The sequence below is a fragment of the Rhinichthys klamathensis genome, unplaced genomic scaffold (genome assembly GCF_029890125.1).
Source record: "Rhinichthys klamathensis goyatoka isolate OS25496 unplaced genomic scaffold, OSU_Roscu_1.1 h1tg000280l_1, whole genome shotgun sequence".
Lineage (NCBI taxonomy): Eukaryota > Metazoa > Chordata > Actinopteri > Cypriniformes > Leuciscidae > Rhinichthys > Rhinichthys klamathensis.
The window spans coordinates 711,002-734,631 of NW_026606799.1; the positions used below are offsets into that span (position 1 = coordinate 711,002).

Sequence of the window (23,630 nt, forward strand, 5' to 3'; positions counted from 1 at the left end):
ACAGTTCACTATATTAGTTAACATGAACTAACAATGAACGATACTTTTACAGCATTTATTGAACTTAGTAAAATGTAAACAAATAGAACTTTGGATTTTTAAAATGTATTAGTGAATGTTGAAATTGCCATTAACTAAGAATAAAAAAAAAAAGTAGAAGTATTTTTCATTAGTTCATGTTACGTAACCAAAACCAACACAGACCTCAGCTGACGTTTTTCTTTTTCTGGCTAACCAAACTCAAGCCGGGAACAAAAAGATGCCTTTTGTTTTTTGTTTCTTTTTGTTGGCCAGACAAAAGGCAGAGCTCAGTCTAATTCTGTTTTACACAAGACACTAATTCTGTTTGACACCAGAATCAAGCCAGAACTGCAGAATGTAAGCCAGATTTGGCACAGACTCTGTTGCTATCTGGGTACCTGGTTACCTGTAGTTAACTGTTTGGTGGCTGGGTACCTGTAGCTAACTAATGGGTACCTGTAGTTAACTGTTTGGTGGCTGGTACCTGTAGCTAACTAATGGGTACCTGTAGTTAACTGTTTGGTGTCTGGGTACCTGTAGCTAACTAATGGGTACCTGTAGTTAACGGTTTGGTGGCTGGTACCTGTAGCTAACTAATGGGTACCTGTAGTTAACTGTTTGGTGTCTGGGTACCTCTAGCTAACTAATGGGTACCTGTAGTTAACGGTTTGGTGGCTGGTACCTGTAGCTAACTAATGGGTACCTGTAGTTAACTGTTTGGTGGCTGGTACCTGTAGCTAACTAATGGGTACCTGTAGTTAACTGTTTGGTGGCTGGTACCTGTAGCTAACTAATGGGTACCTGTAGTTAACTGTTTGGTGTCTGGGTACCTGTAGCTAACTAATGGGTACCTGTAGTTAACCGTTTGGTGGCTGGGTACCTGTAGCTAACTAATGGGTACCTGTAGTTAACTGTTTGGTGGCTGGGTACCTGTAGCTAACTACCTGTAGTTAACTGTTTGGTGGCTGGTACCTGTAGCTAACTAATGGGTACCTGTAGTTAACTGTTTGGTGGCTGGGTACCTGTAGCTAACTAATGGGTACCTGTAGTTAACTGTTTGGTGGCTTGTACCTGTAGCTAACTAATGGGTACCTGTAGTTAACTGTTTGGTGGCTGGGTACCTGTAGCTAACTAATGGGTACCTGTAGTTAACTAATGGGTGGTTGGGTACCTGTAGTTAACTAATGGGTACCTGTAGTTAACTGTTTGGTGGCTAGGTACCTGTAGCTAACTAATGGGTACCTGTAGTTAACTGTTTGGTGGGTGGTACATGTAGCTAACTAATGGGTACCTGTAGTTAACTAATGGGTGGTTGGGTACCTGTATTTAACTGTTTGGTGGCTAACCAAACTCAAGCCGGGAACAAAAAGATGCCTTTTGTTTTTTGTTTCTTTTTGTTGGCCAGACAAAAGGCAGAGCTCAGTCTAATTCTGTTTTACACAAGACACTAATTCTGTTTGACACCAGAATCAAGCCAGAACTGCAGAATGTAAGCCAGATTTGGCACAGACTCTGTTGCTATCTGGGTACCTGGTACCTGTAGTTAACGGTTTGGTGGCTGGTACCTGTAGCTAACTAATGGGTACCTGTAGTTAACTGTTTGGTGTCTGGGTACCTGTAGCTAACTAATGGGTACCTGTAGTTAACGGTTTGGTGGCTGGTACCTGTAGCTAACTAATGGGTACCTGTAGTTAACTGTTTGGTGGCTTGTACCTGTAGCTAACTAATGGGTACCTGTAGTTAACTGTTTGGTGGCTGGGTACCTGTAGCTAACTAATGGGTACCTGTAGTTAACTAATGGGTGGTTGGGTACCTGTAGTTAACTAATGGGTACCTGTAGTTAACTGTTTGGTGGCTAGGTACCTGTAGCTAACTAATGGGTACCTGTAGTTAACTGTTTGGTGGGTGGTACATGTAGCTAACTAATGGGTACCTGTAGTTAACTAATGGGTGGTTGGGTACCTGTATTTAACTGTTTGGTGGCTAACCAAACTCAAGCCGGGAACAAAAAGATGCCTTTTGTTTTTTGTTTCTTTTTGTTGGCCAGACAAAAGGCAGAGCTCAGTCTAATTCTGTTTTACATAAGACACTAATTCTGTTTGACACCAGAATCAAGCCAGAACTGCAGAATGTAAGCCAGATTTGGCACAGACTCTGTTGCTATCTGGGTACCTGGTACCTGTAGTTAACGGTTTGGTGGCTGGTACCTGTAGCTAACTAATGGGTACCTGTAGTTAACTGTTTGGTGTCTGGGTACCTGTAGCTAACTAATGGGTACCTGTAGTTAACGGTTTGGTGGCTGGTACCTGTAGCTAACTAATGGGTACCTGTAGTTAACTGTTTGGTGGCTGGTACCTGTAGCTAACTAATGGGTACCTGTAGTTAACTGTTTGGTGGCTGGTACCTGTAGCTAACTAATGGGTACCTGTAGTTAACTGTTTGGTGTCTGGGTACCTGTAGCTAACTAATGGGTACCTGTAGTTAACCGTTTGGTGGCTGGGTACCTGTAGCTAACTAATGGGTACCTGTAGTTAACTGTTTGGTGGCTGGGTACCTGTAGCTAACTACCTGTAGTTAACTGTTTGGTGGCTGGTACCTGTAGCTAACTAATGGGTACCTGTAGTTAACTGTTTGGTGGCTGGGTACCTGTAGCTAACTAATGGGTACCTGTAGTTAACTGTTTGGTGGCTTGTACCTGTAGCTAACTAATGGGTACCTGTAGTTAACTGTTTGGTGGCTGGGTACCTGTAGCTAACTAATGGGTACCTGTAGTTAACTAATGGGTGGTTGGGTACCTGTAGTTAACTAATGGGTACCTGTAGTTAACTGTTTGGTGGCTAGGTACCTGTAGCTAACTAATGGGTACCTGTAGTTAACTGTTTGGTGGGTGGTACATGTAGCTAACTAATGGGTACCTGTAGTTAACTAATGGGTGGTTGGGTACCTGTATTTAACTGTTTGGTGGCTGGGTACCTGTAGCTAACTAATGGGTACCTGTAGTTAACTAATGGGTGGTTGGGAACCTGTAGTTAACTAATGGGTACCTGTAGTTTACTAATGGGTGGTTGGGTACCTGTAGTTAACTAATGGGTACCTGTATTTAACTAATGGAGGCTGGGTACCTGTATTTAACTAATTGGTGTCTGGGTACCTGTAGGTAACTAAAAGGTGGCTCGGAACCTGTAGTTAACAAATAGAACCTTATTGTAGAGTGTTACTGAATTAGGATTAGACAATGTTTTTGGGTGTGCTTAACTGTGGAACTTGTGTAGATATATCATCAATTTAAACCATAAGTTGGTAAAACAGGTAGAGTAAAACATGGTCTGCCTGCACTCATACTCAGACGTGTTCCTGCCACTACACTGGCCTGAAGAGCCCATAGAGATACTAATGGAGTGTTGCTAGGATACAGGCTAGACTCCCATCAGTCCCTTCCTTTCTCCCTCTTTCCCCTTTTGTTACAGCCTCTCTCTCTTTTCTCTCTCTCTCTCTCTCTCTCTCTCTCTCTCTCTCTCTCTCTCTCTCTCTCTCTCTCTCTCTCTCTCTCTCTCTCTCTCTCTCTGTCTGTCTGTCTGGAGGAAGGGAGGGGTGTATGTGTAGTGATGTAATGTACTTGCTAAGCAGCCGTTGGCACAGCAGAGCGGCACTGAGAGCTTATGAGTGGAAAGAGCAGGAGAGCGAGAGATGGATGCAGACAGAGAGAGACGGCTACTGTTTAGCAGAACCTCAAGGACAGCATTATAATCAGAGAAGTGTTTAGAAAAGGGCTCGGTTCTGTTCTTGTTGGAGAAAAGGATTAAAATTGCTGCAGTGCAAGAGAGGAGAGTCATTTCAGCTGCAGCAGAGACAACCTGCAACACCGTCGCCGTGTGTGTGTGTGTGTGTTTGTGTGTCTAGCACTTGCCAACTGCTGTATGAGTGTTTGTGGCTTTGCTGTGGGCTTGGCCTGCTCTCATCTCGATCTGCTGCTAATGTGACTCAATCCCTTTTCCTGCTCTTTTTCTGCACCTGGTGTGTGTGTGTGTGTGTGTGTGTGTGTGTGTGCACCTGTTTGTGTCTTTTTTCTCTTCAATCGTCAATATGAGACAGGCACCTACGACTCGTAAGGTACAGATTGTTTACTACTTCTGTGGCATGCAAAACTCTCTGTGGTTTATTGCGTTAGGGTTTTTGTGATTCTGGAGACAATTTTCCTTTTCTTTTTCTCTGATCGTTGGTATGTCAGTGCAGGTTCTTATTCTATTCATTAAGTTCATTTGAATTCATTTGTTTGATTAGTACATTTTGTTCTCTTAATAGACAACCATAACTAAAAACATCTGATGATATACAGTGGCCACTAAAAGTATTTAACTTGAAAATGTATGAATGTATTTGCATTTTAAAACAAAATAACAAAACGTGTGGTATTAAATTAAATGAATAAAGCACTTCACTAGCAAAATAATTCCTAAAAAGAAGTTTGTTCTGGTTTCAGTATGATACAATAAATATATTGTATATAAATGATTCTGGTTAGTGGATCATATTCATAGTTGAAGTGATTTTCATCTTTAAGTGATTTTCCTTTTATAGAGAAGTTATAGCCTACGCAAAACAATTAGGTGTAGAAACAACATTTTTAACAGAAATTTCTAGTAAATTTCACAAATAATTACAAAGAAAGGGCAAGTAACCCACTGACTTGGAAAAATAGTTTTTCATAAGTGTGATTCTAATAATAAGTGTGACGTTTGGGGCAACTGTTTATACATTACAGTTTAGGGGTCAGTTTGGGGTCAGTAAGATGTTTTTTTTAAAAGAAATTAATACTTTTTTCAAGAATGCATTGAATTGATCAAAATTGACAGTCGACATTTATAATGTTACAAATCATTTCTATTTCAAATAGATGTGGCTATTTTGATCTTTTCATTAATCAAAGAATCCTAAAAAAAGTATCAGTTTCCACAAAAATATTAAGCAGCACAACTGATAATAAAACGAAATGTTTCTTCAGCAGCAAATCAGCATATTAGAATGATTTCTGAAAGATCATGTGACACTGAGTAAGGATGCTGAAAATTCAGCTTTGACATATGTTAAAAATAGTAAACAGGTATTTTAATTTGTAATAATACTATATAATATTAATATTTTCACTTTGTTTTTGATCAAATAAATGCAGCCTTGGTGAGCATAAGAGACTTTTTTTTAAAACATTAAAACATCCTAATGACCCCAAATATTTGTACGGTAGTGTAAACTCAACTGGCATATAGATTTATAATATTTCACTATTATGTGTATGTACAAAAGGTTTGTCTTAGTTGTAAGTATCATATGATCTGTTTAACAATACAAACATGTGCTGATATGTAAACGAGTGTACTTGTTTGACCCAGTTGGTGCCAGGCACTCTGCTTGGTGGGCAGACAGACAGCCTCATAGAGTGGGTTAGTGTTTGCCTCTTTATGTGCTAAACGAGTATTTTTGATGTTAGGGACATGAGACAGACAGCAGAGCTTGTCAACATGTGATGAGATAAACGTGTGAAGGTTACTGAGGCTCACACAGACACTTTTGGAGTTCTTGTTTAATGCATGTGCCTTACTAATCTTTACTATATGTGTGTTTTCTCCTGTTTTTTCTTTGATTCTCCTTTCTTCATCTTTCCACTAACTCGTGGTGGTCATAAATCTGTGTCCGTTTGTCCTCTCCTCAGACCACGGCCAGAAGGCCCAAGGTGAGCTCAGTCCTGCAGGTCACATGCATAATTTGAGAGTTATTGTTAGAAGTTGAGCGTCAGTGATCTCTGCGTCTCTCTTTCAGCAAACGCGGGCTGGAGTGGGCGTGAAGGTGGGCTCTGGATCAGCGTCTGCTGGAGAGATGAGCAGCAGTGAACCCAGCACACCTGCCCAAACACCACTGGCTGCTCCAGTTATACCTTCACCTGTGGGAAAACTGCCCTCTCCTGGGGCTCCTCCCTTCCCGGGCCCCAGCAAGGTCAGATCCTTTCAGTCACACATGGTTACAGACACAAATGAACCACTGTTTTTTTTTGTGTTTTTTTTTACTAGAATTTGCCAGTGTGTTGCCAACTTGCCATGCATTCACTTTTGCATCATTTGCAATGTTAAAATGTCTGTAAAGGTTTTCAGTTGTCAAGGTCACAGATGTTGTGAAAGATGTTGCGTCACTCAAAGGCTACTGATCGGTTGTCACACGTTGCTGCAATGATGAGCATGACTCAGGAGAATATGACAAAAACATAGATGGTCTTTAATCCAATAATCTATATACTAGTAACAATGTAAAACTCAGATGATGAATAATGAACAGAGAGACATCAAGGCTTAAATACTCAGGGATGTAATCAACTGAGCAGAAACAGGTGCATGAAACTAATTAACAACAAAGGAAACTAACTAAGGGTGTATTCACACCTGCCTTGTTTGGTTCGATTGAATCGAACTCTAGTTCGTTTCCCCCCTTGGTGCGGACCTTTTGGGCAGGTGTGAATACAGCAATCGAACTCGGGTGCGGACCAAACAACCGAACCGAGACCCAGCTGAAGAGTTGGTCTCGGTACGGTTCCAAACGAACTCTGGTACGGTTCGTTTACGGTGTGAACATGAATGGACACACACGTGTGGTTTTGTTTACAAATTTTGGTTCACTAGCAAAAAGAGCAGTGTGAAAGTGAACCGTACCAAAAAAAAAAAAAAAAATGTATTTGGTCCGGACCAAAGCAAGTGAACTATCGGACTTTCCTGGTGTGAATACACCCTAAGGAACACAGCCAGGCAAAACAGGGACAGAAGGATTTCATTTTCACTGTGTTCTGTCCCTGTTTTGCCTGCCTGTGAGACATGTGATGTGTGAGAAACAGCAAATGAGGGGAAAATAATTGTAAAACAAAATATGACATGTTAGCAAAATACTTTTATTGTGTCATTTCCAATCAAGCTGTAATTTTACATTTTTAAAAAGTTGGCTATGGAATTTTCCAAATGCTATTAAACATAATACATATTTTGAGATGTAATGGAAACGAATTAATTCTCCTGTGATGTATTATGTATGTACTGTGTGTACAAATCAAATATACTAGTTACTAGAGTGAAAAAAGTCTTTTCTAAAAGTCCACAGGGCCAAAAGTGCCAGTAGTTGAAGAAACACCTAAATCATTTAGAAGGTTCTTAACTATTGTGCAAAAAAATACAGAACATAGCATTTCTCTGCCATTCATGTAAATGTGATAGTTGTTTCTCTCACAATCTCTGCACTCTGCTTGCAGGAAGAGGAGTCACTGCGTGCCCAGGTGAAGGATCTGGAGGAGAAGTTGGAGACACTGAAGATGAAGAGGATGGAGGACAAGATTAAGCTGAAGGAGCTTGAGAAGCACAAGATTCAGCTGGAGCAGCTGCAGGAGTGGAAGAGTAAGATGCAGGAACAACAAAACGAATTGCAGAAACAACTCAAAGAGGCCAAGAAGGTATTGACTATATTTTTACTACACAGTAATAGTCCACAATACTGTATGTCGTGATAAGTGTCATTGTGTGGATAATGAAGCTGCTGACTCATATTAATGTAGGAAGCTAAGGAAGCTCTTGAAGCTAAAGAGCACTACATGGAAGAGATGGCAGATACAGCAGATGCCATTGAGATGGCCACCCTGGATAAGGAAATGGCTGAAGAACGGGCCGAATCACTGCAACTGGAGGCTGACGCTCTAAAAGAGAGAGTGGATGAGCTGACCATGGACTTGGAGATACTCAAACATGAGATAGAGGAAAAAGGTACAAATAAATGCAATTTATTCCCGTGATCCAGAGTTGAATTTTCAGCATCATTACTTCAGTCTTCAGTGTCACATGATCCTTAGGAAATCCTTCTAATATGCTGATTTGGTGCTTTAAGAAACAATTTTAAAAACAAAATGGTGCGGTTTCATATTTTTTTAATTTTTTTATTTTACTGTGTTTTTATTGATCATTTTTCAAGCTTTCAACATTTAGAAAGACAGGGGAGGAAGGGAAAGAAAGCGGTTTCATATTTTTATAGAAACGGTTTCATATTTGAGAATTTATTTTCAGAATGATGAATAAATAGAAAGTTCAAAAGAACAGCATCTATTTAGAATAGAAATCATGTAAATAATAAATGTCTGTACTGTCTGTATTGATCAATTTAATGAGCCCTTGCTAAAATAAAAAAGTATTCATTTCTTTCCAAAAAAAACCCCCATCTTACTTTTAAATGGTAGTGTGCATTTCAGTACATAAATCACCACAATTATTAATTCAGGTTCGGATGGAGCAGCGTCTAGTTACCATGTAAAGCAGTTAGAGGAGCAGAATGCTCGACTGAAGGAGGCTTTGGTGAGGTGAGTCTGTGTTCAGTCCCATTGTTCAATCGATGCTACTTGATTTAATGATGCTCTGTGAAGATTATAATATCAATTTCCCTGTGCATTAGGATGCGTGACTTGTCAGCATCAGAGAAACAAGAGTATGGAAAGCAACAGAAACAAATGGAGAAGAAAAATTTTGAGCTGGATACACTTAGATGCCATAAAGAAAAACAACAGGAGGAAATGAAGATGGCTGAGAAAACTATCGATGAGCTCAAAGAGCAAGTGAGTTGTGCCAGTACTAAAACTAAGAGATGTAGTGACAGCTTTTTATATCTCTGTGTGTTCTTCAAAACTTTTGTAACTTTGGACACTCAACTTTGCTATATGTACCATGGTACTAAATTAATATCATATTCATATACAATGGTACCCTCTCCAAAAATGCATGGGAATACCATAAGGTACTCCGAGTTTAACCGGTCCTACTTGATCCTATTCTGAGCGGGATTCGAAACGTTGTTTCCGGCGTGGGAAGCAGCCGCGCTAACAAGGACACTAAAGCCGCAACCGCTAGTGCGCCTCTTGAGGCCAGGGGATTGAGATTCTTACTGGCCTATATTACACTCACCCCCCCTAAACCTCACTCCCATCTGGGTCATGGCACCAAATTACACCAGTCCTATTTGACCGGCTCCGAGCGGGATTTGAACCTTGGTCTCCGGCGGTGAGAGGTGGCCGCGCTAACAAGGACGCTAAAGGCTGTGGTTGCCAGCGTGCCTCTTAAGCCCAGGGGAGTGAGGTTTACACGCACAGCTCTTACTTCAAATACTATGGTACATGTCCAAAAATTATGCTAATTTACATAACTTGTTTGTTTTGCCATGTCCAAAAATCAACTTTGCTTTATGTACCGTGGTGCTGAATGAACATCATATTAATGTACCATGGTACCATATCCAATAAAATGTGGTAATATCAAATGGTACTTCAAGCCATTTCAAAGAATACTATGGTACATGTTTTTTTTTCCATTGTATGTTCAAAGGAAAATAATAAAATGTAATTATTATTATTTAATTATTATTGAAATGTAATATATTTATATTTAATATAAAAAATTATATAAAGTTATTGTCAGCATAATACCATAGTATATTTTTGGTGCTTTTCCTTAGTGTGGGAATATGGTAATGGTCACTATAATATGTATGTGCTCGTGTGTGTCAGGTGGATGCTGCTCTCGGGGCAGAGGAGATGGTGGAGATGTTGACGGAGCGTAATCTGGACCTGGAGGAGAAAGTACGGGAGCTCAAAGAAACTGTCGCAGATCTGGTGAGTGATTGAAGAGATTGTGATGTACAGTATTTTGAGGATGTGATGTGTATGTGGTTCAGTTGAGTGTGTTGAGCAGTATTTGTGTGTATGTGCTGATGTAGGAAGCCATAAATGAGATGAATGACGAGCTGCAGGAGAACGCCAGAGAGACGGAGCTGGAGTTGAGAGAGCAGCTGGATCTAGGTGGTGCCAGCGTCAGGGAGGCGGAGAAGCGCGTGGAAGCAGCACAAGAAACAGTGGCAGACTACCAGCAGACCATCCAGAAATACAGAGAGCTCACTGCACACCTACAGGTTCTGCTGTACCTCACAACATACAAACCACACCACATTAATGCTGCTTAAATGCCCACCTTAATGTATGTCACATAATTTGTGTGTGTGTGTGTGTGTGTGCGTGTGTGTGGAGCAGGAGGTGAACAGGGAGCTGATGAGCCAACAGGAAGCCAACGCTGAGCAGCAGCAACAGCCTGCGGAGATCTTCGATTTCAAGATTAAATTTGCTGAAACCAAAGCCTATGCCAAGGTCAATCCAGAAAACACATAAACAGTGTCTTTTTAACACTGCTATTCAGAATCCGATTCACAAATTAATGAATTAGTCAAACTGGCTGGTGAATCAGACTGAGTTGAACACAGAAGTCATTGGTTTGAATTATGAACTGAATTGTCAGATGATTCATTTCTTCACTGAACTGCAGATTGTGTCAAACTCAAAAATGAGCCATGCGTCTCTCATATAAAAAATGTATGTCTATTTGTAATTCTAGACCATAGAAATGGAGCTGCGTAAAATGGAGGTCACTCAGGCTAATAGACAGGTGTCACTGTTGATTTCCTTCATGCCTGACTCCTTCCTGAAACACGGAGGAGACCATGACTGCATCCTGGCTCTGCTGCTCATCCCACGACTCATCTGCAAGGTGAATGTTCTGAATTATGTGTGTGTTTTACATTCCAGAGAGTGTACACAGCATTAGCAAATGACTAATGTGTGTCAAATCAATAGCTTTTAATATTTTCATAACATGTTATTGCATTGCTGTTGGCGAATGGTAGAAGGGCCCCAGCTGGTAGATGTCATAACTACACCATTCTGCTGTCAAAACACGCATATCATTTTCATTGTTTTTTTAAAGTTGTCGCGTTTATGGCTCAGGTGAGTGACTCAAATGTTAACACCAAGGCTTAAGCCAGGCCTTTTCAGACTTTTAGATGCCATTGACTCCCAAATATGATCACCTTTGTGTGAGGAACCCCATCCTAAGATTAAAAAGACACACAAACACACACATATATATACACTCACCAGCCACTTTATTAGGTACCCCATGCTAGTAACGGGTTGGACCCCCTTTTGCCTTCAGAACTGCCTCAATTCTTCGTGGCATAGATTCAACAAGGTGCTGGAAGCATTCCTCAGGGACTTTGGTCCATATTGACATGATGGCATCACACAGTTGCCGCAGATTTGTCGGCTGCACATCCATGATGCGAATCTCCCGTTCCACCACATCCCAAAGATGCTCTATTGGGTTGAGATCTGGTGACTGTGGAGGCCATTTTAGTACAGTGAACTCATTGTCATGTTCAAGAAACCAATTTGAAATGATTAGAGCTTTGTGACATGGTGGAAGTAGCCATCAGAGGATGGGTACATGGTGGCCATAAAGGGATGGACATGGTCAGAAACAATGCTCAGGTAGGCCGTGGCATTTAAACGATGCCCAATTGGCACTAAGGGGCCTAAAGTGTGCCAGGAAAACATCCCCCACACCATTACACCACCACCACCAGCCTGCACAGTGGTAACAAGGCATGATGGTTCCATGTTCTCATTCTGTTTACGCCAAATTCTGACTCTAACATCTGAATGTCTCAACAGAAATCGAGACTCATCAGACCAGGCAACATTTTTCCAGTCTTCAACTGTTCAATTTTGGTGAGCTCTTGCAAATTGTAGCCTCTTTTTCCTATTTGTAGTGGAGATGAGTGGTACCCGGTGGAGTCTTCTGCTGTTGTAGCCCATCCGCCTCAAGGTTGTGCGTGTTGTGGCTTCACAAATGCTTTGCTGCATACCTCGGTTGTAACGAGTGGTTATTTCAGTCACTGTTGCCCTTCTATCAGCTCGAACCAGTCTGGCCATTCTCCTCTGACCTCTGGCATCAACAAGGCATTTCCGCCCACAGAACTGCCGCTCACTGGATGTTTTTTCTTTTTCGGACCATTCTCTGTAAACCCTAGAGATGGTTGTGCGTGAAAATCCCAGTAGATTAGCAGTTTCTGAAATACTCAGACCAGCCCTTCTGGCACCAACAATCATGCCACGTTCAAAGTCACTCAAATCAACTTTCTTCCCCATACTGATGCTCGGTTTGAACTGCAGGAGATTGTCTTGACCATGTCTACATGCCTAAATGCACTGAGTTGCCGCCATGTGATTGGCTGCTTAGAAATTAAGTGTTAACGAGCAGTTGGACAGGTGTACCTAATAAAGTGGCCGGTGAGTGTATATATATATATAGTTTCTTGCATAAAAATTTAATTTATACTGTGAAAATTATTATTATAAATGTCTAAAATATTATTTGTTGTTACATTATTACATTTTTTGGTACTCATTATAGTACTGTACTGTTATTTATTTAATGATTTTTAAAAAATCTTTATTTTATATTTATTTATGTATTTATTTACTCATTTACTTTTATTTTATTTTAATAATATTATTTTAATTTATTTATTGTTTATTTATTTATGTATTTATAAAAAAAAATGTTTTTTTTAACTGAACAAATATTGGCTTAACTAAAAAATATGGTTTAACTTGTTTTGAGCATGTGCACTAACCACTAAGCCACAGTTCCCATCCAAGATTCCTTTTTGCGAATGTGTTTTGGTTGAATGTGTTTGTGTGTGTATACGTTGCAGGCAGAGCTGATCAGTAAGCAGGCTCAGGAGAAGTTTGAGTTGACTGAGACGTGCTCTCAGAGGGCCGGGATGAGAGGAGCCGTCGGAGAACAGCTGAGCTTTGCTGCTGGACTCATCTATTCTCTCACACTGCTACAGGCAGCACTGCACAAATATGAACAGTAGGTCTACCTGAACTTGTTATTTCTGAAGCGTTAACATCCTCAAGACCACATGAAATATGTCAATAAGTGCCATTATTTTTTATGGTGCCATTATTTCCTGTTGAAGCAGGAAGTTAGAGTAGAGCACCTCAAAAGGCTTTTTTTTTTTTTTTTATATCTCCCTCTATCTCTCTCATGCAGTGCTCTGAGTCAGTGCAGTGTGGACGTGTACAAGCGTGTGGGTTCTCTGTACTCTGAGATGAGCGTCCATGAGCGTTCCCTGGATTTCCTCATAGACCTCTTGTACAAAGACCTGCTGGATGAAACTGTCAATGTGGAACCCCTAACCAAAGCTATTAAATACTATCAGGTATCATACCATAATGTCATTTATGTCATAATGTCAACACGTGAGTAACACACACACACATTTTTATATATATATACACTACCGTTCAAAAGTTTGGGGTCGGTACGATTTTAAATACTTTTAAAAGAATTCTCTTCTGCTAACCATGGCTGCGCTTATTTGATTAAAAATACAACAAAAATCAGTTATAGTATTAAATATTATTCCAGTGTAAATCAGCTGTTTTCTGTGTGAATATATAGTAAAGTGTCATTTATTCCTGTGATCAAAGCTGAATTTTCAGCATCACCAGTGTCAGTGTCTTTAGTGTCAAATGATCCTTCACAAATCAGTATAATAATGAGGATTTGATGCTCAAGAAACATTTATTATTATTATCAATGTTGAAACAGTTGTTGGTCTGTCAGTTGTACAGTTTATTTTTTTTTTTAGGATTCTTTGATGAATAGGAAGTTCAAAAGAACAGCATTTGTTTGAAATAGAATCTTTTGTAACATTATAAATGTCTTTACTTTCCTTGATAAATAAAAGTATTGATTTATTTCCTCCAAAAAATAAAAATAAAATTCTCACTGACCCCAAACTTTTGAACGGTAGTGTATATATATATATATTTGTGTGTGTGTGTGTGTGTGTGTGTGTATATATGTATATGTTTCTGACCCTAAACTTTTGATAAAGTTTGAAATAAATATCCCATTATGTTATGTTAATGTTAATGTTATGTTATGTGTTGATTCTCATTCCCAACTGAAGCATATCATGATAGCAGCAAAGCATATCCAATGCCACATTTACAAACCTTAACCTGAAGCCTAAACTTACCTAAGACACTACTATTGTTCGCCTGGTGTTTTCTTCAGAAAGTGCCAGTCTAATTATCTATTGACATACATTCTTTTTATTGCAGCACCTTTACAGTATTCATCTCGCTGAACAGCCTGAGGACTGTACTGTGCAGCTAGCGGACCACATCAAAGTAAGAACATCACTTAGACACACACGCCGGGTCTGTTGCACACATCTATAACACATCTTCATGTGTGTCTGTAGTTTACCCAGAGTGCCCTGGACTGTATGGCAGTAGAGGTGGGGCGTCTGAGGGCCTTCGTACAAACGGGACAAGACGAGGAAGGGTTTTGTGTGCTGCTGAAGGATCTGGACACTTCCTGTAGTGACATACGACAGTTCTGCAAGAAGATCCGCCGTCGTATGCCAGGCACAGATGCACCGGGCATCCCAGCTGCCCTCAGCTTCGGGCCACAGGTGATCTTATTCATGTACTCGATACGTTAAATTCTATACATATCTTCGATATCTCAGCCTTCCATTGATGGGGTTTATGTGTGTGTGTAGGTGTGTGAGACCCTGGCAGAGAGCAGAAGGCAGCTGGCCTGGGTGAATGCTGTGCTCCAGGAAGTGGCAGCAGCAGCCGCTCAGCTCATCGCCCCTCTCAGCGAACACGAGGGACTTCCAGCCCTCAAACTGGAAGACATGGCCTTTAAAGCAGCTGAACAGGTATGTTTGGGTGAATCCTGTGAAAACATGCCTGGGTCACCACAAAATCGAAATAAAAATAATAATAACATACACTACTGGGGTCAGTAAGATTTTTTTTTAAGAAGTATCTTAAAAATACAATAAAAACAGCAATGTTGTGAAATATTATTATGATTTAGAATAACTGTTTTCTATTTTAATATATTTTAAAATGTAATTTATTCCTATGATGTAAAGCTGAATTTTCAGGAGTAATTACTCCAGTCTTCAGTGTCACTCAATCCTTCAGAAATCATTCTCATATGCTGACTTGCTGCTCAAGAAACATTTCTATTTATTATCAATGTTGACAACAGTTGCTGCTTAATATTTTTTTTTTCAGGATTCTTTGAAATCTTTCAAAACATAAATGTCTTTCCTGTGATATTTTATGAATTGAATGCATCCTTGCTGAATAAAAGTATTAATTTCTTAAATATAATAACAAATAAATAAATAAATATATATATATACTGTATTATGCTTAATACTTTTATGCTAGATGCGATTACTTGCAATCACGATTAATAGAGTTGACAACACTAATTATACTATATTATATATTACTAATCACATCTAACATAAAAGTTTGTAAATACACACACACACACATATATATTTACAAACTTTTATGTTAGATGATATTAATCGTTTTGACAGCACTAAATATAATATAATATAATATAATATAAATGACGATGTGGGGATTTGGTTAATCTCTTTGGATCTTTTTTTCAGATCTATGGGTCACAGGGCATAAACGCCCAAGAGTGTCTGCGGCAGTCATGCAGTGTTGTCATAGCAACCATGAACAAGATGGCCACCGCTATGCAGGAGGGGGAATATGACTCTGACAGACCACAGAATGGAGTGAGTCTGGGCCCTCTTTTAGTGTGTCCTTCTGCCTGTATAACAATGGCTATGAATGTTTGTTGTGTATCTATCGTATAGATATCTCCTGTTGAAGTCCGAGCAGCGGCTCTAAGGGCAGAAATCACTGATGCTGAAGGACTCGGCCTCAAACTTGAGGACAGAGAAACTGTCATTAAAGAGCTTAAGAAATCCCTTAAAATAAAGGTAGAAACACTCACACTCAGACATACTACTACTTGCACAAGATAACAAAATATTAAAATGATGTGAAAATGTTGAGTAAAAACTGGTCTCGTTCATAGGGAGAGGAACTGAGTGAGGCCAGTGTGCGTCTCAGTTTGTTGGAGAAAAAGCTGGACAGTTCGTCTAAAGATGCGGATGAGCGAGTGGAAAAGATTCAGACGATCCTAGATGAGACGCATTCACTGCTGAAAAAGAAAGAGAAGTAAGAGAGGATGGGGGTTCTTGCACATATTTAGGCTGCAGCTTGTCACCCTAACTCCTAATGTGGGTCTTAATGCCCCAGGATAGTGGTAGGGATACTATATCGTAAAAAAAAAAGGCAATTAATTAATATGGGTATTATAATCCGTAGGGAGTTTGAGGAGACCATGGATGCTCTCCAGGCTGACATAGACCAACTAGAGGCAGAGAAAGCAGAGCTTAAGCAGAGAATCAACAGCCAATCAAAGATGACCATTGAAGGCCTGAGAGGAAGTCAAGCTTCTGGCATCGCCTCCATTGTGACTTGTGGCATCACTGCTGGTAAGATAAGGGAATCAGTTTAGCTTAAACTAGTTCAAATGTCTTTCTTAAGTCTTAATTTCAAACTGTCTAATATGTCTTCCATTGTTTGTATTCCTTGTAGAAGAACAAAAAGGTAAATTTGTTGTCAGTATGACATTTAAATATCTCCAGTTCTCCACTCATGGTCTCTCTGTGCACTGCATGTGTGCATGCAAGTTATTCTCGCTTATGTTATTAGATATAATATTTAGTTTGTGCTTTACAAATATTTCATCATGCTTCCCTTTCATAATTTTGCATGTGCTGTAATTTAGGCTTACTTTGTGCACGTCTCTTGATTACTGTCCTGTCCTTTACAGAATGCTTGATTCTGATTAGTCAATCATGACATTCTGCTCAAATAATTTAAAAAATGCTAAACTGTTTGATTGACTGATTTCCCACACAACAGTTTAGTTTCCTTATAGCTTTCTGCATGGTATTCCATGTCTCCCATAAACTCTGGTCTCTTTCTTCTCATCTAACATATTTAGTCAATGAAACATGACAAAAATAAACTTTTTAGGTAAAAAAAAAATCATAATGACTTAATTTGAGTTTATTTTTGTGATAATGTGCATTATCACCTACATATATGCTTTGTAAGCCTATCTAATATTTAAATTATAATATTTGAAATCTCAATTATTATGATCTCCATTTAGTGGACTACTAAGAAAATCCTGAATGGATTTTATAGAATCCACTTAGAAGATCCTCCCTTTGAGATGTCACTGTTTTATTATAATAGTTTAATAAACACTATAAGAAACTGTAATATTGTGTAATATAATTAAAATTTAAAATAACTATTTATTATTTTAGAATATATTTTAAAATGATCCTTCCGAAATCATTCTATTGTGCTGATTTTGGTGCTCAAGAAACATTTCTTCTCTTTATTAGTGTTGAAAACAGTTGTGCTGCTTAATATTTTTGTGTGATACATTTTTTCAGGATGCTTTGATGAACAGAAAGTTCAAAGGAAATATAATCTTTTGTAACATTACAAATGTCTTTACTTTCACCTTTTAATTTTCACAATGTAATGAGTCCTTGCATTAATTTCTTTTTAAAAAAATCGTGGTTTTAATGGTAGTCTATATAATTTAAAAATATATACTGTATATTTTAGAGAAATATATCAGTTGTCTATGTCTTTGTTAAAGTCATAGTTCACCCAAAAATGAAAATTCTGTCATTATTTACTCACCCTCAAGTTGACGAGTTTCTTTGTTCTGTTGAACACAAAAGAAGATATTTTGAAGAATGTTGATAATCAGACAGTTGACGGTAGCCATTGACTTCCATAGTATTTTTCCTACTATGGAAGTCGATTGCTACCGTCAACTGTCTTGTTACCAACATTCTTCAAAATATCTTCGTTTCTGTTCAACAGAACAAAGAAACTTATACAGGTTTAGAACAACATAAGGGTGAGTAAATGATGACAGAATTTTCATTTTTTGGGTGAACTAAGCCTTTAACGTGTAATTCAATAGGTGTGTGTGCAGCTGCAGGAGTGCAAGTGATGGATTCTCCACTGCTGACTCAGCAGATTGAAGCTCAGCGACTCAGCATAAAGCACTTGAAGAACGAGAACAACAGACTGAAGGTCTCTCCTACTTCCCCACAAGCACATTTCCCCAAATGCAGGCATCAAGGATTCAGTCTCACATTTGTTTTTGTGTGTGTGTATGTGTGTGTGGACTGCAGGCAGAAAAGATGCGTGCTCAGCTGGCGTCTCTCACTCCTCTGAATGTGCCAAAGCTGGGCTGGAGAGAGGGCTGCAGGCCGGAGGTGTTGTCTAGTGCCCTCTACCGAAAAACAGACCAACTACTGGACACTCTGCTCCAGATGAGTGCCAATGTGAAAGTGGTGGACATCACAGGGAAATCTCCAGGTCTGTCATAATTAGACTTAAAGGGATAGTTCACTTTGAAATAAATTTTTGATATGTTTTAGCTTACCTCAAGGGCATCCAAGATGTAGGTGTCTTTGTGTCCACAGTATTTTCAATTTTGTTATTTTTAGGTCAAACCGTTCTTGTCTGTCAGTCATATAATGCAGGCCTATGGGGTCCACCTCAAAGAGCATATACACAGAGAAGTCCAAATTAAACATGATTTAATGACTCGTAAATGTAAGTACACATTGATGGCCTAAGACACGAAACGAGCGGTTTGTGTGAGAAAATGAACAGTATTTATATCGTTTTTACCTCTTGTAACCACAGTCACGTCCAAGTACTCTGATGGCGCGGGCGCCTCTGTCTGCGCAAGCGCCGGAAAGCCCCGGAAGTGATCTCTCGCGCGTGTACGTCACTCATTGTTTACACAGAGATTTCGGACGTAAAATCTCTCTTTTTTTCTAATTTCTTTCCGAAATCGTCTTCCATTGCGATTTCTTGTATATCTAAATATGTTTAGATCTTCACAGTGAAAGGTAAAACGTCCGAAATCTCTGTGTAAACAATGAGTGACGTACACGCGCTCGTTTCGTGTCTTAGGCCATCAATGTGTACTTACATTTACGAGTCATTAAATCATGTTTAATTTGGACTTCTCTGTGTATGCTCTTTGAGGTGGACCCCATAGGCCTGCATTATATGACTGACAGACAAGAACGGTTTGACCTAAAAATAACAAAATTGAAAATACTGTGGACACAAAGACACCTACATCTTGGATGCCCTTGAGGTAAGCTAAAACATATCAAAAATTTATTTCAAAGTGAACTATCCCTTTAACAACACAGATTTCTGTTGTTTTAAATGAATTATTTAAGCGCATATGTGTTTTGGTTAACAGTGAGTCCCAGTGCGCAGCTCCTAGAGCAAACTGCAAGACTGCAGTCGCTCAGTGACACCCTCGATAGGCTTAAGGTAAAACAAAAATGCTTCAAAACCATAGACATCATTTGCATGTCTCTTGTATTTACTTAAGCAATGTATTTCTTTGAAGGATGAGGTTGCTGAACATGTAGTGACTCATAGGCCTGGTGCTCAAGTCTCGTCCGATTTTGCCACTTTTCCCTGCACTTCCTTTGTGAAGGTAAGAGAGATGCATAAAATGACAGTGATCCACATCGTTTTGGTCTGTATAAATCTCTCATTCTTTCTCTTTCCGCTGTCAGGCAAAGGAGGAGAAGAAAGGAGATGCTGTGTTAGTCGGCCGTGTGATGATGCCTTGCGCCCAAGGGCAGGAACAGGTGCATCGTCTGGTGCTTTCACAGACACAGTTACAGAGAGTTCATCGCCTACTCCAGACTTAAAATGACCCGTCGCCTCTTTACAAAATATGAAACTTATTCAGTCAATCTCCAAAACCCCAAAATGTTAAACAACAGATATCCCAGCTAACATGGAACATTCTCAGAACTTTGGTTAATGTTTTTGTCTGAAACGTTTTAGTTGGATGTTTGTCTAACGTTATTAACAAACGTTCTTCCAGTAACATTAATAGAATGTTTATTCAAAGTTATCTGGTCTTTAATAATGTTCTCAAAATGTTAGCACAAAAACGTTATTCATACATTGTTCATGGAACTTTTTTTCTCTGAAACGTTTTATTTGGACATTTGTATAATGTTTGTAAATGTTATTCTTGTTTCAGAACATTCAGAGAACATTTAGTATTTAGTAACGTTCGCATAATGTTTGCAAAATTATAAAGTGGAAACATTCAGGAAGTTTTGAACATTCAGGGAATGATCAAAAATAACGCTTTCACAACTTAATGGGAATGTTAGCAAAATGTTCTTAGAATATTTTTTTTGTTAGCTGGGATTATGGAGAATGCATTTATGGCCACAAACCAGTGCTTCATTTGGTGAAGCACACACAAGTCAAGCATCTGCAAAGCTTTGAGTGTGTTTATATCTACCACACCAAAATTTGTGAAAATGATACAAAAAGGTTACAGATTTGAAACATGAGACATGCTGAGGATGTTTTATTAACAAGGCATGAAATGGATGATTCAGCATGACCCCCCGCATGAATCCCTTTCCTGATTTGGATTTCCATTGACCCATGGTTAACAAGTATTTAGCTAACAGGATTTCAATTTCAACCATGTATGTGTTTAATTAGTGGTGTTTTCCAAGTTATCAGACTTATGATTTTCAACTGACGGACGATAAAACGGGAAACAATCCAATAAAATAGGGGGAGAGACCAGAGCCATGTGATTCGACCAGTAAACAACCACCAAAAAGCCTGGCAACCACCTAGCAATTGCATCGCAACACATTAAAAACCAATGAAAACCTTATAGCAACGCTCTGGCAACTACCTGAAACAAGCACTGCTTACATTTTCTTCGGAAAAATTAAAAATAGGATAAAAATGTAGTTGACCAATTAATGGTCTGGTCTCATTTACTTTTGTTTGGTGAATTTTCATGGCCGAATTCCAGTCATTTCAATTGGGAATGGCCATGCAAATTTGGCGGATTCTCCACATTGATCGAGAGAAAGCTGCTTGATTGAAAGTGATTCTGTGTGAGCTGTGCTTCATAAGTTTCTATTGACAATAGACAATGGACCTTTTTGCTCATGAAATTTCACCAAAATTTCACTAATGTGACCTGACCTTAAAAGTAGGGTTGGCAAATTTTCATAAACACTTTTTTGTTATTCTGGTCAAAACTCTCTTCACATCCTGATAGCAATCAATAATAGAAGTGGTCTAAATATTAAAAAAAATGACATCTTCCGTGGAAGTCTCAGGACCGAAAAATGTTCATCCAATCATTACATTCGGTCAGCGTATGTGTTGCCATACCTCCGCACACCCTGCTCGCGCACACGTCATAAGCGCGTTTTGTAAGGAAAAAGATAGTCACAGAGCGCCGCAAACGAACAGTATCCACCTTTTGCCCTTCCTCCTGACCCAAAACAACAAGCTTATGCTGCATTCACACCATGTCGTCACTGTAATTACAAGATGGCAATCTGTGATGACCCGACACTATCAATGTCAAAATTAATCTGCAGCAGTCAGGTGGTAAAAGTCAGAGCTCTTTAATTGTTAACGTTCATTATTATTGTAATGTTATGTGCTTTAAGACATGAGGTAATTTAACGCCGTCTAAGGCATGGCTTTGGAGATGCTCTGAAGGGAGGGTGGGATCTAATGCTTTCAAAGCTATAGCTTGCTTTTGCTAGCCGCTCTGAAATTGCCTATCCTACCTTTAATAATTAGGTTTTTCAGATATAAAGGTGAGTATCAAACATTTGATTTTAATCATTTCATACATGTAGTGTATTCAGAGCATTCTGAATCGGGAGGCCAAAGATGGACAAATTCCCAGTTTTAGGGCTCTATTTATTCAGCATAACTGTGATTGAGTTCACGTCAAATAATGCAACTTAGAACCGGTACGTTATTCTCTTTAAAACACATCAGATGCAGTGATCGCCTGGCACAGCCCTCTTAATACTCAAAATAGTTATCCAGGTGTCAGAGAGACAGGAAAGAGAGTATGCTTTTCAAATAAATATTAAGTCAAAGATTTAACAGCTCTGTGTGCTCGACTGTGATGCCTGAATGTGCCATGCCAATGTGCTTCTGTAAAGAAAATACTATTGTCCTTTTGAGTGAATGATCAAATTTAGTGCCAAGCAAGGGCAAGATAAAAACATCAGGTGAATGAAGCTGTGGGCTCAAATAAAAAGAGGACATTAGACAACAATATTTATTAACTGTTGTATATATGCTCCAAGAGCTTGTCAGTATTCAAGTGGTCTTAAGTTAGCAATGGTTTGCTTTGTTACTATTAATTTATTAACCTATTAACTGTACAAAATGCATACTGTTGCTTACAGTATTGTTGAATGTGTTGGCATCTTGTGAATTAATTTAAATAAATTATTATGCCATTAATTGCATATTGTTTGGCTTTATCATTTAATAAAAATATTGCCTCATTGGTATAGCGTTAGTCCTGTTCATTGGAAGGGTTCGCTTCATCAGAATTATCCACACACACACATTGGATTTGGCACAGGTTTTATGCCGGATGCCCCTCCTGACACATCATAGCTTTCATTTAGATAAAACTAATGTGAATACATGGGACATACAGCATTTGCATTGACTTACCAGCAATGAAAGAGCTTATAAAAAACTGTTTGCATAAGAACCATAAAAAGGGTGATAGCTAAAACTGTTGAATAAATGTGTCCTCTTTATGTTGCTCTTACAAAAACTGATCCGTTTACCACAGTAAAGAGCAACACACAACTCTGCATCACTTGGAACTGAAGAATATGTTCTTCTTAACATGGCATCAGATGGGATATATTAATCACAATTGAATTACAAACTACCAGTGTGATTTTGCAACATATGGATACCTTATCAATACTGGACGGTAATAACACGGCTCCTCACAGCAATGGCACCAGAATAGAATACCAGATCCAAGAGATCATCAGATGGATCACATTTGCTGTTGGGCTTCCAGGAATCGGCGTCTCTATCTACCTCATGGGCATGCAGGCAAAAACTGGCAAGGCTGCTCCTGTCTACCTCATCAGCCTGCTCGCATCCGACATCTTCAACATCCTTGGGCGGCCGAAGGCGTCTGCGGAGGACACCAAGAATACCAGTATGCAGAGTATGGATATATCCTCCCTGATATTCTACTTCGGCATTATTTCCAACATCGTGTTCATGGTCTGCGTTGCTCAAGAGCGATATCTGTTGGTAACCTGTCCACAATATAATGCATTCTGCATGAAAATCAAGCAGTCGAGCATGATTTCATTGGCTGTTTGGGCAGCTCCAGTTGCAATACTCTTCCTTGCTTACCAAGGATATTTCATCTTGTTTTCCATAGCACTTCTTCTCCCACTACCACTCCTAGTGTTTTTCTTTTTGGATTCTTTCAGAGTCATATGGTGTACAAAACGGCTAGCACCTGTGCCTAACAGAAACAAGATTCTGGGTATGCAGGTGGCCATCTTGAGTAATTACAGCATGATTTACCTCCCCTTTGTCCTAAATACACTGTTCAAGGCATTGTCTCTAAGCTCCTATGTTTACTACTTGGGACTTGTAGCTGATCTTCTTCTCCATTTTGGCCCACTTGTGGACCCATTCCTCTCAATCCTTCTTACGAATGGAATTGGTGACATTTTGAAGGCCTTTCCCTGCTGTGCGAGGACGAACACACAGGAGAATGTGGAGATTGTGAATACAGACACTGTAGAAACAGTGTCTGGTATGTTAACTATGCTCTGAGAATAATGTTCGTAAAATTGATAATCCAAAACTTTTACTA

The 23,630-nt window shown here is 39.2% G+C and overlaps 2 protein-coding genes across 5 annotated transcripts in view; both read left to right on the plus strand.

Moving 5' to 3' along the window:
* The window catches only part of dctn1b (dynactin 1b), a 31,399-nt gene extending 11,122 nt beyond the window's left edge, over positions 1-20,277 (plus strand). For 2 of the 4 annotated variants that reach the window (XM_056268996.1, XM_056268997.1), the window contains 25 exons: positions 5,729-5,749; positions 5,836-6,009; positions 7,304-7,501; positions 7,604-7,808; positions 8,317-8,395; positions 8,488-8,647; positions 9,593-9,697; positions 9,802-9,993; positions 10,112-10,225; positions 10,470-10,622; positions 12,631-12,791; positions 12,975-13,143; positions 14,054-14,122; positions 14,197-14,409; positions 14,500-14,661; positions 15,421-15,552; positions 15,634-15,759; positions 15,858-16,000; positions 16,151-16,320; positions 16,424-16,435; positions 17,844-17,956; positions 18,058-18,244; positions 19,152-19,225; positions 19,305-19,394; positions 19,477-20,277. In XM_056268996.1, the coding sequence (XP_056124971.1) occupies positions 5,729-5,749; positions 5,836-6,009; positions 7,304-7,501; positions 7,604-7,808; positions 8,317-8,395; positions 8,488-8,647; positions 9,593-9,697; positions 9,802-9,993; positions 10,112-10,225; positions 10,470-10,622; positions 12,631-12,791; positions 12,975-13,143; positions 14,054-14,122; positions 14,197-14,409; positions 14,500-14,661; positions 15,421-15,552; positions 15,634-15,759; positions 15,858-16,000; positions 16,151-16,320; positions 16,424-16,435; positions 17,844-17,956; positions 18,058-18,244; positions 19,152-19,225; positions 19,305-19,394; positions 19,477-19,614 (3,360 nt within the window). In that variant the 3' untranslated portion in view covers positions 19,615-20,277. Of the gene's footprint in view, positions 1-4,113; positions 4,132-5,728; positions 5,750-5,835; positions 6,010-7,303; positions 7,502-7,603; positions 7,809-8,316; positions 8,396-8,487; positions 8,648-9,592; positions 9,698-9,801; positions 9,994-10,111; positions 10,226-10,469; positions 10,623-12,630; positions 12,792-12,974; positions 13,144-14,053; positions 14,123-14,196; positions 14,410-14,499; positions 14,662-15,420; positions 15,553-15,633; positions 15,760-15,857; positions 16,001-16,150; positions 16,321-16,423; positions 16,436-17,843; positions 17,957-18,057; positions 18,245-19,151; positions 19,226-19,304; positions 19,395-19,476 lie in introns of all 4 variants that reach the window. The other 2 variants (XM_056268994.1, XM_056268995.1) reach the window with 2 other exon arrangements.
* A 2,246-nt stretch (positions 20,278-22,523) lies between these two features.
* On the plus strand, positions 22,524-23,630 carry si:ch211-132e22.4 (P2Y purinoceptor 1). Its single transcript, XM_056269005.1, has one exon. It carries the CDS (start codon positions 22,694-22,696, stop codon positions 23,588-23,590), a length of 897 nt encoding a protein of 298 aa, XP_056124980.1. The 5' UTR covers positions 22,524-22,693; the 3' UTR covers positions 23,591-23,630.

What these genes read in the sequence shown, in the direction of transcription:
- si:ch211-132e22.4 (XM_056269005.1), top strand. Translation starts at nt 22,694, where the DNA reads ATGGATACCTTATCAATACTGGACGGTAATAACACGGCTCCTCACAGC.